At 54.5% G+C, this 13,306-nt stretch overlaps 1 protein-coding gene across 4 annotated transcripts in view; it reads left to right on the forward strand.

Annotated features, from left to right (window-relative positions):
* Window positions 1–13,306, forward strand: part of SLC37A2 (solute carrier family 37 member 2) — a 28,354-nt gene that overhangs the window by 10,741 nt on the left and 4,307 nt on the right. For 3 of the 4 annotated variants that reach the window (XM_045483346.1, XM_045483344.1, XM_045483343.1), the window contains exons 2-18: window positions 3,351–3,432; window positions 3,887–3,980; window positions 4,112–4,190; window positions 5,900–6,035; window positions 6,456–6,532; window positions 7,449–7,615; window positions 8,197–8,240; window positions 8,540–8,692; window positions 9,013–9,103; window positions 10,439–10,501; window positions 10,822–10,907; window positions 11,420–11,468; window positions 11,675–11,748; window positions 12,031–12,109; window positions 12,253–12,350; window positions 12,639–12,703; window positions 12,905–12,961. In XM_045483346.1, coding sequence (XP_045339302.1) covers window positions 3,403–3,432; window positions 3,887–3,980; window positions 4,112–4,190; window positions 5,900–6,035; window positions 6,456–6,532; window positions 7,449–7,615; window positions 8,197–8,240; window positions 8,540–8,692; window positions 9,013–9,103; window positions 10,439–10,501; window positions 10,822–10,907; window positions 11,420–11,468; window positions 11,675–11,748; window positions 12,031–12,109; window positions 12,253–12,350; window positions 12,639–12,703; window positions 12,905–12,935 — 1,416 coding nt within the window. In that variant the 5' untranslated portion in view covers window positions 3,351–3,402 and the 3' untranslated portion in view covers window positions 12,936–12,961. The remainder of the gene's footprint in view (window positions 1–3,350; window positions 3,433–3,886; window positions 3,981–4,111; window positions 4,191–5,899; window positions 6,036–6,455; window positions 6,533–7,448; window positions 7,616–8,196; window positions 8,241–8,539; window positions 8,693–9,012; window positions 9,104–10,438; window positions 10,502–10,821; window positions 10,908–11,419; window positions 11,469–11,674; window positions 11,749–12,030; window positions 12,110–12,252; window positions 12,351–12,638; window positions 12,704–12,904; window positions 12,962–13,306) is intronic. The other variant, XM_045483345.1, reaches the window with a different exon arrangement.

Genomic DNA, 13,306 nt, shown 5'->3' on the forward strand with positions numbered 1-13,306 from the left:
GGGTGTTGACTGGGTAGCTACTGGGGAAAGGGGGCTCCTTTCCACCGTCTCCCAAGGCCAATATCCCACTGCTGTGCTGTTTCTTGGAGTTTTTTGTTGTTGTGCTGGTGGTGATAATAGGTCCTTTGAGGTTTTTGTTTGTTTTTAACCCCTTGCTGCTTTGGGACACATTGTTCCTTGTCCTTACCTCAGAAGAAGTCCTAGTGCAAAGTCTTGATAAGGTCAGTATTTGGACTGTCAGCTAGCAGTTAAGAGATAGCTCGTTAGCCTCTCCATCTAGCCCAGTCACTGAGTGTCCAGTGTTGGGAGGTGGGGGAGGTGGGACTCTGCAAAGTGCCACTTTTTGCTAACAAGGATTTAGAGGATGGTGGGACAGCCAGCCTCACCTGGAACAGTATGGGGGCCTCACCGTGCACGTTCCTTCGTGCCTAGCATGTTTGCCCAGCCTGGCCTGCCACCCGGGCTGCCATCCGTCCCCTCACAGCACCCCCCACCTCCCCAGGCCAGCTGTGTATATCTCCCCGCTCCCTTCCTGGGGCCTCTTGATTCTGAAGAAACGGTTCAAGAGAAGAGAAGTGAAACTTCTTCTTCACGCCCAAGCGACCATCGCTATCTTTCCTGTGAGAGACTATGAGTTTGGCAGCCTTTGCCTCAGCCTAGCTCAGCCCTTCACCTGATTGATGACCCTAGTCCCCTTTGAACTGTGGCACCTTGGCCTTTTCCTCAGAATAGCTGCTAAAGCAGAATGGAATGGAAGGAAGACTGTGGAGTGAAGATGGATTGGGTGAACAGGTGCTCTGCCCGGGTAGCCGTGGGATTCTGAGCTCATCCCACTGCCTCTTTGGAGTCCAGGAAGGAAGTTCCAAAGGGTATCCATGCCGGGCCTGGCATCACAACACGTTTGATCCTCCTGTCCCCCCTACCCCCAGAATCATGCCCTTCTGCTCTCTTGGGTATCAGGTTTTCTACTGGAGGTTGGGGTCAGAGCTGGGAGAAGGGGCAGGCCAGGCTGCTGGAGGGGGGCAGGCTGGAACCTCACAGATGAGGATACCAGTGTGGGCCCCTGTGGATCCTCTGGATCCGCTCCCAAGGGAGCACATGAGCAGGCCACTGAAGGCCAGAGCCTCTGCTCCATCACGTCACAAGCTTGGAGTTGAAGCAGAGTGATGGTGGGCAGTGCGTGTGAGAAGAGCAGTGTGGCTGGAAACCGTGCTAGACCTTTAGGCCCCTCGTTGGCTCTCACCAGCTCCTGAGAGGGCTTCCCAGGCAACACCAGGCTGGCAAAGGCCTTCCTCACTGCTGGGCCTATCATGAGAGAACAGAGTCGGGAGCCTCAGTGGGGCTACAAGGATCTCTCAGACCCAGAGGAAATCTGATTTGTCTCCATGGTCAGTGGCTGTATCCATGTAGCAGCCAGGATAGGCCTAGCTGAGCCCTGCAGACGGGGGTGGGGATCTTAAAGATGGTACAACAGGGACCTAGGGACTAGGGTGAGAGTAATGTTGTGTTCATCTGTCTTTGAGATAGATGTGGTCGGTGCTATCATCCATGTGCAGCTGATGAGGAAACCAGAGGGAGAAAAGATTTAGGAACTTGCATTTGGTTACACAATACATTAGAAGCATCACTCAAAGCTTTTAGCTTTTTTCCTGAAGCAAGTAGCTTCCCTGCCAGGGCACTAGACGGGTTATCTGCAGGGTATAGTTTTCTTTCATCCATTACTCTTTGAAGAAGGCCACCTTCTCAGAGAATTTCCCCCAGGTTTTACAAGTCCCTGAACTTGGAACTATTAACAAGTCCCTCATAGGAATTATGAAGCATATGCCGATTGGTGGGACCTGGAAGGCCACTAAGCCTTCTGATGTCAGTCACTGTAACAGTCACTTGGAGTGACCCCACATTCCCTGAGGCTCAAGTCCCTGAAGGACCTCTGTGGCTACCTTGGAAACTGGTAGCCAGAGGGATCTGTTTGTAGAGAAGCATAAAATCCAGGCTAAATAAGTTGGAACTTCACTCTTAGCAGAATGGAGAGCCACTGGAAAAATGTGTAGCCAGGTGACGGAGGGTGTGTAACTACATTCTCTTCAGAAGTACACTGTGAGGTAGTGGAGAGAACGGAGTCAGAGAACCCAGGTAGGCAGCTCAAGTCCAGGGTGAGGTAAGAAGGGTCCTGGGAGCCCAACCTAAATTCAGGCTCTTCTGAAATTCCCTTGTATTTCATAAGCGGTAGCCTTCATGACATGTCTGGGGGAAGTGAGTTTGGGGTTTGGAGGCAGATCTCTAAAGATGGCAGAGTAAGCCTCCGGTGTCCTGCCCTTCAAGTTCATGGAACTGAGGGATGGAAAGGGCTTCAGGGCCCCTCCCACCCTTCCCCACCCTTCTCCATGAGATCGTGAATAAACCAAGGCTCTGGCTCTTTCCTAATGTCTAGCCTTTTCTCCTGGGTTGGGGGTCCGTTTTGAGGTCTATTTTCCGAGTACTTCCTGGCTCCTGGTGGCTGACTCAGCTCAGCTGATGCTCTGCTAGGGGCGCAGACGCTGACTCAGGAGGACATCGAGGCCCTTTTCCCAGGCTCTCAGGAGAAGGGCAGGGGCCGGGCATGTGGTGGAAACTTCAGTGGTGCCTGGATGAACTGTTCTTTCCATTCCAGACCGGTCCTTGGGATGAGAAGTGGGGGTAGGAGAGGGTACATGTGATGTGTGAGCCACAGATGGAAAGAATGATCCTTCTGTCCAGTGGGATAGACCAGACCGGGCCTGGGAAGAGGATGTGGATTGTGTCACCAGATTTCCCACTTTTGGCTACTGCCCTAACTGGACTGCAGCAGGTGCTGTCTCTGCTGTGTTCAAGGCTTGAGAGGAGTTGAGCTCACTTTAGAGACAGACCTCCAGTGTCAGCCTCCCACCTGCTCCCACCATTTCTGGTATTGTTATTAAAAACAATTCTACTTCGCTGCCACCATGTCTCATACAGGCAGACACAGAGGCGTCCTGACCTTGGCGAGGTTAAAGGATAATAGAGGTGTGGGGGGTGACAAGAGTTGAGGGTGGGGGGAAGGGCAGGCGTAACTTGTGTTGTCTAGGGTGCTGGTACTGAGCCAGCTCTGCTGAAGGGCCTCAGGAGTTGGGACCAGAGAGATAGGGCTCCCTGAGTGCCCTGGACCCCGGGCATCTGTTCCTACCCTCCCCTTGGCCTCTGTCCAAGGAACTGTCTGGAGGGGAGACTGAAGGTAGAGAGTTGGTGGTGCTGAGGCCCTGGAGTTGCCAGAGCAAGTCCCGTGGGGATACCGTGTCTGAGCTTCTGGCTGAGGCCAACTTCCTGCTGACCCAGATGCCTGCCTTTTCCTGCAGGTTCCGAGGCTTCATCCTGCTACTCACCTTCTTCATTTATACCTGTTATCACATGTCCAGGAAGCCCATCAGTGTTGTCAAGGTGAGGCTGGCCTGGTGGTAAGGAAGAATGCAGGAGATGCTGGGCCCCAGCTGAAATAAACTCTGGTAGAATGGTCTGGAACTTGGCCCATAACCATCCTTATTCACTCAACCATAGTCAGGAGATGACCCCTTCCCATGGCCAAGCCCCATTCTCAGTAGTTGTTCTTCCTATGGAACTTTCCCTGTGTGTTCCTTTGGACAGCAGTGTTGCTGGCTGTGGGTGGAATGAGAGAGCAGGGACCCTGGGCACTATGGGCTCTGCTCATAGACTCCTCTTCCCCTTCACTGAGGGCCTGATGTGGCCACTTGCCCTATAACCAGTCACAGTAGGCAGGATGTCATGCCAGCCAAAGGAGCATGGAGCCCAGTGGGGAGGCAGTGGTGCTGGTGTGGTTGGGGAGGCAGATTGCTTGCTGATGACCCCTGACCCACGCATCCTATTGCCTTTTCAGAGCCGTCTGCACCAGAACTGCTCGGAGCTGATCAAGCCCATTAATGACAGCCACAGTCTCAACGACACTACGTGGTGCGACTGGGCTCCCTTTGGTACGAAAAGGGCAAGTTGTTCTTCCCCACTCCCCAGCTCCCTTCCCCAGGAAGAGTTTGTCCAGTGCCGGTAAGGACTTCTTGCAGGGGCAGCCAAGCACCAGCTTTCTGTCTCTGCCATCTGTTTTCAGACAAGAACAACTACAAGGAGTTACTGGGGGCCGTGGATAATGCCTTCCTTGTGGCCTATGCCATCGGCATGTTTATCAGGTAAGAGACTGGCAGAGCCTGTGACTGTCCCCGAGTCAGGGGGGATCAGAGCTGCTGCCTCCCCTTGACGAACCTGCAGGCAGCAGGGTTGAAGTGAAAAAGCCGATGCCCCCCCCCCCCCCAGGTGGAAATGAGACCAAGACTTAGGCACATACCACCAACCCCTGGCCATCTTCATTTCCTTACCATGGTCACCCGGCCTCCTCCGTCACCTGGCAGACAGACTCTTCTTTTCCTGGAAAGTCTTTCCTGGATGCTCCTTCTGAGGTTATTCTCTCAGATGACAGTGGTGGTGGTGTGGCTGGACAAATATGGCTTGTCCTGAACTGGGATCCTTCAAAGGTAGCCCTGCACACAGAGATGGCAAGGAAAACCACTCTCCTGTCCTGGGCCTAAATTAGCCCAACGAGCATGGCTTTTACATAGCAATCCTGGTGTTTGTTGCCAGGGACCAAAGATGAAAAGGTAGGGTACTGCTTTCCAAAGGCTCACAGCCTAATGGAGGTGCCCAACTCATCAGCAGCTGGTTACAAACCAGTATGGTGGCTCTCTGAGGGAGGTGGCTACAGGCCGCTCTGGGGCTCAGGGGTAGTCACCTCATGCCAGCTGGGATTAGAGAAGAGGGGTTAGGGAAGACTTCTGGAAGGAGATGATACTGAGGAAGAGCAGTGGAGAAGTAGCTGGGCAGAAGGACTAGCACAGGCAAAGAAAGGCAGGTGGGAAACAGCATGATCTGACTGGGGGTGTACTTCTAACAGCTTTAATAACAGAGTAAAATTTGAAGTAGTAGCAGGAGATGGGGCTGAAGAGCCAGGCTATTGTGTGCCAGATGCGGGCACAGGAGAGCCATTGAAGGTGGTACCCAGGGGTGTCATGTTCGGATATAGCCAGATATTTCAGACAGATCATTCTGGGCATGATGGAAGATAGTATAGATGGAGGACGAGACTGAAGGCCTGCTCACTCACACTTAGGAACGGATTTGACAGTGGCAGTGGCCCAGATGAGCTTTGAGAAGTTGAGTTAGAACAGCAGTAATAGAGCTGAAGAGAGCTGATGTCCTGGAGAACTATTTAAGAGGTAGGGTCTTGGAGGCTGAATTGCGAGGCATGGGAGGGGAGGCAGGAAGCAGGAAGCTCCATGGTCTCTGGCTGGAGGGGCTCAAGTTACTCACTCAGAAGAGGGGCTCACTCAGAAGATACTCACCACACTCACTCAGAAGAGGGGCTCAGGCCAAGGGACTGAGTGGGGAAGGAGAAGGGAGAGTTCAGAGTGTTGAGTTGCAGTTGTTTTGGGGGTACCCAAGTTAAGATGTCCAGAAGGCACCTGGTGTGATCCTGCAGGGTGAGAGATCAGGATGGAAAATATGTGTTTGGAGCTATTTTATATCTAGGTGGTAGTTACAACCATAAAACTGATGCAGGAAACTGTGCCCCAGGGAAAGTAAATGTCCAGTGGTGAGCCGAGGGGAGTGAGGGGAGGAGGCCACGGAGACACTTCAAGGAGCATGGTCAGCAGTGGCAGCTAAGGCAGGGAAGTCCAGTGAGTGGAGGCCGGAGAGCATCCCTGGCGTGTGGCAGGCAACACAGAGGTCATTGGTGGTCACCTGGGCCAGAGCTGTGTCAGTGGTGTGGCGAGGGAGGAAGTATGTGGCAGAGGTGAGGAGTGCAGATGGTGACTAACCACAAATCCTACTCTCTCTTCTCCAGCGGGATTTTTGGGGAGCGGCTCCCCCTCCGTTATTACCTTTCAGCTGGAATGCTGCTCAGTGGCCTCTTCACCTCGCTCTTTGGCCTAGGATATTTCTGGAACATCCACATGCTCTGGTACTTTGTGCTCATCCAGGTACGAGCCCCCATCTTGCATTCAGACCTCTGCTCCATCATGGGAAGGATTGCGGAGGCTGCTAGTCCTTCCCAGACACCCCCAGGTGGTGGCAGATTTGGGCTGGGGATAACTTCTTCACAGCCCAGTGCTCCTCTGTTGAGCCTTGGGCTCCTACTTCCCACTTCTCAGGATCACACAGATCCTCCCTAAGTCTGCACTGAGCACTACCCCGAGGTCCCTGAGATGCCTGAGGGGCTCGGTCTCTGCAGGGAAGGATCTTGGGCCAGAGGAGAAACCAACCTGTGGCATTAGGGTGTGTGTGAGGGAAGAGGGCACTTGCAGGGTGGGCGGTGGAGGCCCCTCGGCCTGGGAGGGGTCAGAGCTGGGAGTTTGCTGCCGGGCCCAGGCCTGTCCCACTAACTTCTGGTCTCCCTGCAGATCTGTAATGGGCTTGTCCAGACCACAGGCTGGCCCTCTGTGGTGACCTGCGTTGGCAACTGGTTCGGGAAGGGGAAGTGAGTGTGGCAAGGGAGGAGGAGAGGGGGGTTACCCTGGGAGGGCTGCGGGGAGTGAGGAGGTCACTCACGGTCCCGGTATAATTTCAGGGAGAAGGGTTAGAACATGTGTCTGTCTCGCTGACTTTCACGTTTAGTCACATTTGGTGACTAAAAAGCAGTGCTGATTTGCTCCTTGATGAGGTTTTAATCCATAAAAACAGGCGACCTTAGTTATGCTTTCGCCTCGTAACAGACAAATTCTTATCTTGCATGAAGATAAAAATGGAGACTATTAAAACTTTATTATTGTTGTTGTTGTTATTATTATTATTATTATTATTTTGTACTTGAACTGGCTTTCGTGCAAAAAAAAAAAAAAAAAAAAAAATGTTGCTTTAGAGCAGAGATTGTCCAGCTCAGCCCTACCGACATTCGGGCCTGGATCATTCTTTGCTGTGGGGCCACCTGACACACTGTAGGGGGTTTAGCAGCACCTACCCACTAGATGCCAGTAGCACACCTGGGGCTGGGCCAGTGCAAAATCTCCAGACTTTGCCAATGTCCCCTGGAGGCAGAGTGGCCCTGGTGGAGGACCAGCAGCCATAGTGGGGGTGGGGGTGGGGGGGCTTGATGTCCTCAGGACAGGGAGAGCTCCATCTGGAAGCCCCCGTGTGTGCTGCCTCTGGTTGCTGGCAGAGGGGAGCAGGACCCCAGGCCTTGTTGTCACTTGCTTGACACTAGGCAAGCCTTCTGCCTCCTCCCTGACTGGTTGTCTTTGGGCTTGGAGGCTGGAGGCAGCCAGCGTTTTGCACTTGGCCAGGGCAGTTGTGATGAACCCTGTGCTTCTCTGACTTATTTTTTATTTATTTATTTATTTATTTATTTACTCACTCTCCTCCCCTTCCTTTCCCCGCCATTGCTCCCTCCCCTCCAGGCGGGGGCTTATCATGGGCATCTGGAACTCACACACGTCTGTGGGCAACATCCTGGGCTCCCTGATCGCTGGCATCTGGGTGAATGAGCAGTGGGGCCTGTCGTTTGTGGTGCCTGGCATCATCACCGCTGCTATGGGTGTCATCACCTTCCTCTTCCTCATCGAATGTGAGCGGACCCCTCCCTCCCCACAGGGCTCAGAACTGAGCCTCCCGCTTCTCCTCTCGGGGTCTGAGAGAAGGCATCTGGCTCGAGGGGGAGGATTACTGGTCGTGGAGCTGGAGGACCTGTATGTGGCCCAGGACAGACAACCTCTCTGGGCCTCAGTTTTCTCATTTGTAAATTAAGAATAATAGCATCTACTTCCTAGGGTTGGGGGTTGGTTAAGGTGTCAGTGAGACGTACAGTTGGGACGCACGGACTGTAGTTGTGCTCGGCAAGTGCCAGCTGACTCTGAAGTGTGAGAAGGGGAGAGTGGGGGTGACGGGACACTCCCCATCCGCTGTCCTCTTCCCCATTCCCTGACAGCTTTCGGAGACAGAGCTAGGCCGGGCAGGGTGGCCACTTTGTAGCAAGAGAACGGAAGTCCACAAGGCAGTAGTGACCCAGGTGGTTGTTAGGGGAGCCAGGCCTAGAATGTGTCTCTCTAGCCTGGGTTGCAGGCTCTCTCGTGCTGGGAAGTAGACTGGCCACCTTAGGGAGCGGGGGCTGGCCCGCCAGGAAGCTTCTTAGCGGGTTGTTTTTTTCAGACCCCGAAGATGTGGACTGCACGCCTCCTCAGCACCACATGAGTGTGAGTGCCCCCAGCCCGACCCCCACCCTGCCAATCCATCCTCAGAGACAGGTCCCAGAGGGGACTAGGGAGTTGGAGGAGGGGCTCGTGCACCCACGGTTACCTCACGGGCTCAGTGTCAGGCCCTCAGGTTGGCTCCCCGACAGCCTGATTGGGCCTCGCCTGATGGCAGTCCAGTCCAGGAGAGGAGCGCATACCTCTTCCAGCCTGGGAACCCCTACCTCTCACGTGGCCTATACCTCCAGCTGGTGGGAGGCGGTACGCAAATGTGCTCACAGCAAGGGCTCATCTCTGTTCAGGATGGGTTGGAAGAGAACCAGCACAACCCTGAGGACCTTGGGAGTGGTCCCTACACTAACAAGGAGAGCAGCCTGGAGACCCCCGCCAGATGCTCCAAGGAGCCAAGCGCTCAGCCTGCCGCCATCAGCTTCCTCGGGGCGCTCCGGATCCCGGTGAGAAGAGGCTCTCTAGATTTCTCTGCTGGATGTCAGGAGATGGGGGGACGCTCGGGGTGACCTATGGCTTCCAGAATTTCTTTACATGAGATGCTTAGGGTGAATAGCCAACTTGGGGGGAGTAACATGGGAGGCCTGCCTTGACACAGCACTGGAGCATAGGCACATCGCTTTTACTGGGATTGGATGGAGGTGTACTTGAGGTTGCTTTGTGGCTAGGTGGTGGCAGCCCTGGGGTGGTGAGTCAGCCCCTGGGGCTACCCTGGGCCAGGGATCTCTTGTATCTCTTCCCTCATGCCTTCTGTTATGCTCTCCAGGGTGTGGTCGAGTTCTCTTTGTGTCTGCTCTTTGCCAAGCTGGTCAGTTACACCTTCCTCTACTGGCTGCCCCTCTACATCTTCAATGTGGGTAAGTAAAGGGGAAGAAGAGGTGAGGATGGGGGTCTCTGAGGAGGCCAAGGCCATCTTTGGCAGGGAGAGGAAACCTGTCATGGGATGTGCGTGACTCCAGAGTATGGGCAGGATGTCTGCTGAACCTCTCGTAGGGCAAAAGGAGACTTAAAAAAAAATTTGGTTAAGTACGAAGTTAGACCTTGTACATGGCCTCGGAGACCCCAATGCCAGCCACCTCTCCTCCTTGGAGATTAGGAACACCCAAGTTTTATTCTGTAATCCTGCCTGACTTCTCTAGCCTTAAGTACAGGGGCACCCACCTCAGGCCTGCTTGGCTCCCAGATGAGTAGATAGATGGTGCTAGGAAGGATCTGCCTTTGAATGCCTCCCCAAACCCCAGGAAGAGGGCCTAGTGAGCTACCCACCGCCTGCTCTTCTCACCCCAGGGGCTGCCGGGAGCCTCCTGGGACGGATGGCTTGTGCCTGGGTCAGCTGCACTGCCCTCCCCTGGGCCCCCTCTCCCCCGCCCCTGACCGCAGAGCCCTGCAGGGCTGAGGCCCTCTGCTCCAGGGCTTTGCTGCTCCCTCCAAGCCCTGTGGGAGGGCCAAGGCTGCTTTACATGCACCATACTTGCTCTGAACGGAATGCTGCAAGGCCAGATTATGCAAGGCCAAATCCCAGCTCATATCTTGCCCAACAGCCCTGTCATAGGGCCTCTCTCAAAGATAGAAGTAGAGCATCAGGGTGGCTCCGTGGACACTGTGACTCTTTGTTTTGTGGCCTTGTATGAGTCAACCTTGAGGGTTAAGCTACAACTCAAGCTTCTGGACATTCCTTTTTCTAATCCTAGGACAAGGGCTAAGACCTGAGGTCCCCATTTGCCTGTGAGTCTCCTTCCTGGCTCTGTTTATTAGCAGAGGCCTCAAATGGGTGGGAAGGCTCCTGGCAGAGGAGGCCGGTTGTTCAGGAGCAGAGCAGGAATGTGGCTGGTTGAGCTGCGGCTCAGTGAGAGTTGTGTCCCCAGGGTAAAAGTGGCCCAGTGGGACAGGGTTCTTATGGGCCAGATCCCAGTGCTTTCAGGGGAAGGCTTTTCCAAGGGGTCAAGGCCAACCTGCAGGGGGAGAAGGAATTACAGGATGGGATGGAGGGGCAGAAAGGGTATCCAGTCCAAAAGTGCTGCAAATTTACTTGTGACCCTGGCCAATGACTTCCCTATGAGTCTTCACTCCTTCATCTGAAAAAGGAGGAAGTGGACCGAATCAGGTGCTCTATAGGGGTTCTTATGGCAGTGGCACTCCAGGACGTTTGCTCCGAGCCCCCAGGTCTGACCACATGTTTGTATTTTGCATAGCTCATTTCAATGCCAAACAGGCTGGGGACCTGTCTACCCTCTTCGATGTTGGTGGCATCATAGGTAAGGCCCTTCCCTGTTCTGCCTCAGGCTTCATTCTCCTTTTCTCTTGTGGGGGTGCAGAAGGACGGGACGGGGCCAATGTGACATGACCTGGGCAGCTCCTGCCCAGTTGGGTGGCCCTAAGAAAGTTGGCTCTTGAGTTTGGTCTTCTCATGAGCAATGGGTGCCAGGAGGGCTTGAGAGGGGGAAGCTCTGCTGGTTCTGGATGCCCATGCCCAAGCTAGCACCAGGTAGAGGATGGGGCAAAGCTTGGGGTGCCATGTAGTGGGAGGCCATGGCCATACCTGGGGCAGCAACGTGTGAGTTGGTTTGTGTTCTAGGTGGCATCATGGCGGGGCTCATCTCTGACTACACCAATGGCAGGGCCACCACCTGCTGCATCATGCTGATCTTGGCTGCCCCCATGGTGTGTATAACCTCAAGAGTGAAGCACATGTGCTCACGTGGACTCGTGCAGGCTGTTGAAATGTGTGCACACCCGGGCATTTATGCACACGCCTGTCTCTTTGCGTGTGTGTCCATCCTTGTGCACACCCAGGGGCGGGGGAGAAGCCAGGGTGAACACAGGAAAGAGATTTGGACTGAGAATTTTGGAAAGGGATTAGCGACGACTTGGCCTTGGTGGAGAAAGGGGAGGCCAGCTGCTAAAGTTCTTGGTCAAGGAGAGTATAGGAAATTAAGGTTAGGTAAGAGAGAAATCTTTGTGAAAAAAAGGGCAACAGTATATTACCATGTGTTGGATCCTCCATCCCTGGGACATTTAAAGACCAAGAGGTCTGGGTTCGAGAAAGAAAAGGAGTAAGGTGACCTCTGAGGTTCCCTGGCAAGAGGGGGTGTGCCAGACTTCTGGGCTCCATCTAACCCAGGCAGCCCATGGGGAAGCCTGGGCATGACTGTCTCTCCCCTCTCCCCTCCCAGATGTTCCTGTATAACTTCATTGGTCAGAGTGGGATTATCAACTCCATAGGTGAGGGCATGGATGCAAGTCCTGGCAGCCCACAGGAAAAGCCTTGCCTTGGGGACCCCAGGAAGCTGGTTTGGGGACATCGGTGGGAAGCACAGGGAAGTGGAGGTTCTCAGCCTGATGCCCGGAGGGGGTGGTCTCACCTGCTTTGGGGCTGGGGCTGGTGGCGGTCCCTCATCCCTAACCAGCTGTCTCTGTTACTGCCTCAGTAATGCTGATCATCTGTGGGGCCTTGGTCAATGGCCCTTACGCGCTCATCACCACTGCAGTCTCTGCTGACCTGGTAAGCGGGCTGCCCCCCTGGGGCCGGGGATGACTCTGGGGGCTTGGTCAGGGCCTGGGGGCTCCAGATCCATTTCTCAACATCCCTACCCCCTCCCAGTGCACAGAGATCCTGGCATATGAGATCTTCAAAGTCCTTCAGAATCTGTCATCGGCCCCTGGCCTTTTCTCTCTACTCCAAGCCCAATTGCTGCCTTTCCCCAAGTTAGCTCCACTCCCAGCCCTGGTCCTGCCTGGTGCTGCCTCTCCATTTGGGCCTCCCCGCTCCATTCTCTCTCCCCAGGGAACTCACCAGAGCCTGAAAGGCAACGCAAAGGCACTCTCCACCGTCACGGCCATCATCGACGGCACTGGGTCCATAGGTCTGTGACTCTAGCTTTTGGCTCCTGGCGGCTGAGCCCTGAGCCTTGTTTTTAGCACATTTCTTGGAATGCTGCCCACAGGTGGGCAGGGAGGTTCAGGGCCCCTTGTTGGGTTCCCTTCTCTGACATTGTGTTCTTTGCAGGTGCGGCTCTGGGGCCCCTCCTGGCTGGCCTTATTTCACCCACAGGCTGGAACAATGTCTTCTACATGCTCATCTCTGCCGACATCCTGGCCTGCTTGGTACGAGTTCTTGGGGTACACACATGGGCACTGGTGGGAGTGAATGTCCTGTCCTGCCAGGCTAGAACCCGGGAGGTCCAAATCATTGGCCGTGAGGGGCTCTGGAACATGAGAACAGCTGCCTTTCACTCAGAACCACTTTCCTCCCATGAGTGAGCCCCTGCCAGGTGAAACTGTGCCCACAACCTTCCTTCCTGCCAGCCCCCTGGTCACCTAGCACCCGGGACTACCCATGTGTTCATTGCTAATATTTCCCTCCCTTCCCTTGGGTACTCGAACTCCCTACAGCTCCTCTGCCGGTTGGTGTACAAAGAGATCCTAGCCTGGAAGTCATCCCTGGGCAGAGACAGAGGGTGAGTCCTCCAGACAGCTATAGCTGTATCCCCAACCTTACCTCTTGTGGGCATTAAAACCAGTGCTCTGGTGCTCAGCACCCAGTCTGAGCCCACCTGTAGCCCAAAGTGGAGCCAGACCCTGGATGTGCTCCGTGGCCCCCCCACCTCTACCCCCAACCCTGCTAATGTGTCCTCTGTTGTCCCCATATGTCTCCATAGCTCTAGTCTGGCCCTAACCCACCCGCGATAGTATTTTCCTCAAGTCCCATGACTTTTGTGAGTATTTTCTTCAAGTTGGTGACTAATGTGCCATTAGAATGGGGCCTGCATGCAAATCCTCTCCCCTCCACTGTGATTTTTCCAACTTCCTTTTTGTTTTTCTTGGGGGCCAACTCCAAAGACTCTCTCCCTGAGCAGAGCATGGTGCTTGGGATCTGTTTCCTAAGGAGCCTGAGCTGCCACAGAGGTTGGCAGACTCCTCTCCTTAGGGCTTTGGATGTACCCCGAGGACAGAGGCAGGATCCAGGGAAATAGTTTTCCCTCTGAACTCGGACTCTGAGCCGTACGTACCTCCTGAAGTTCAGAAACCGAGATCATCCGGCCCCTCTGCCTGGGGTGTAC

The sequence above is a fragment of the Leopardus geoffroyi genome, chromosome D1 (genome assembly GCF_018350155.1).
Source record: "Leopardus geoffroyi isolate Oge1 chromosome D1, O.geoffroyi_Oge1_pat1.0, whole genome shotgun sequence".
Lineage (NCBI taxonomy): Eukaryota > Metazoa > Chordata > Mammalia > Carnivora > Felidae > Leopardus > Leopardus geoffroyi.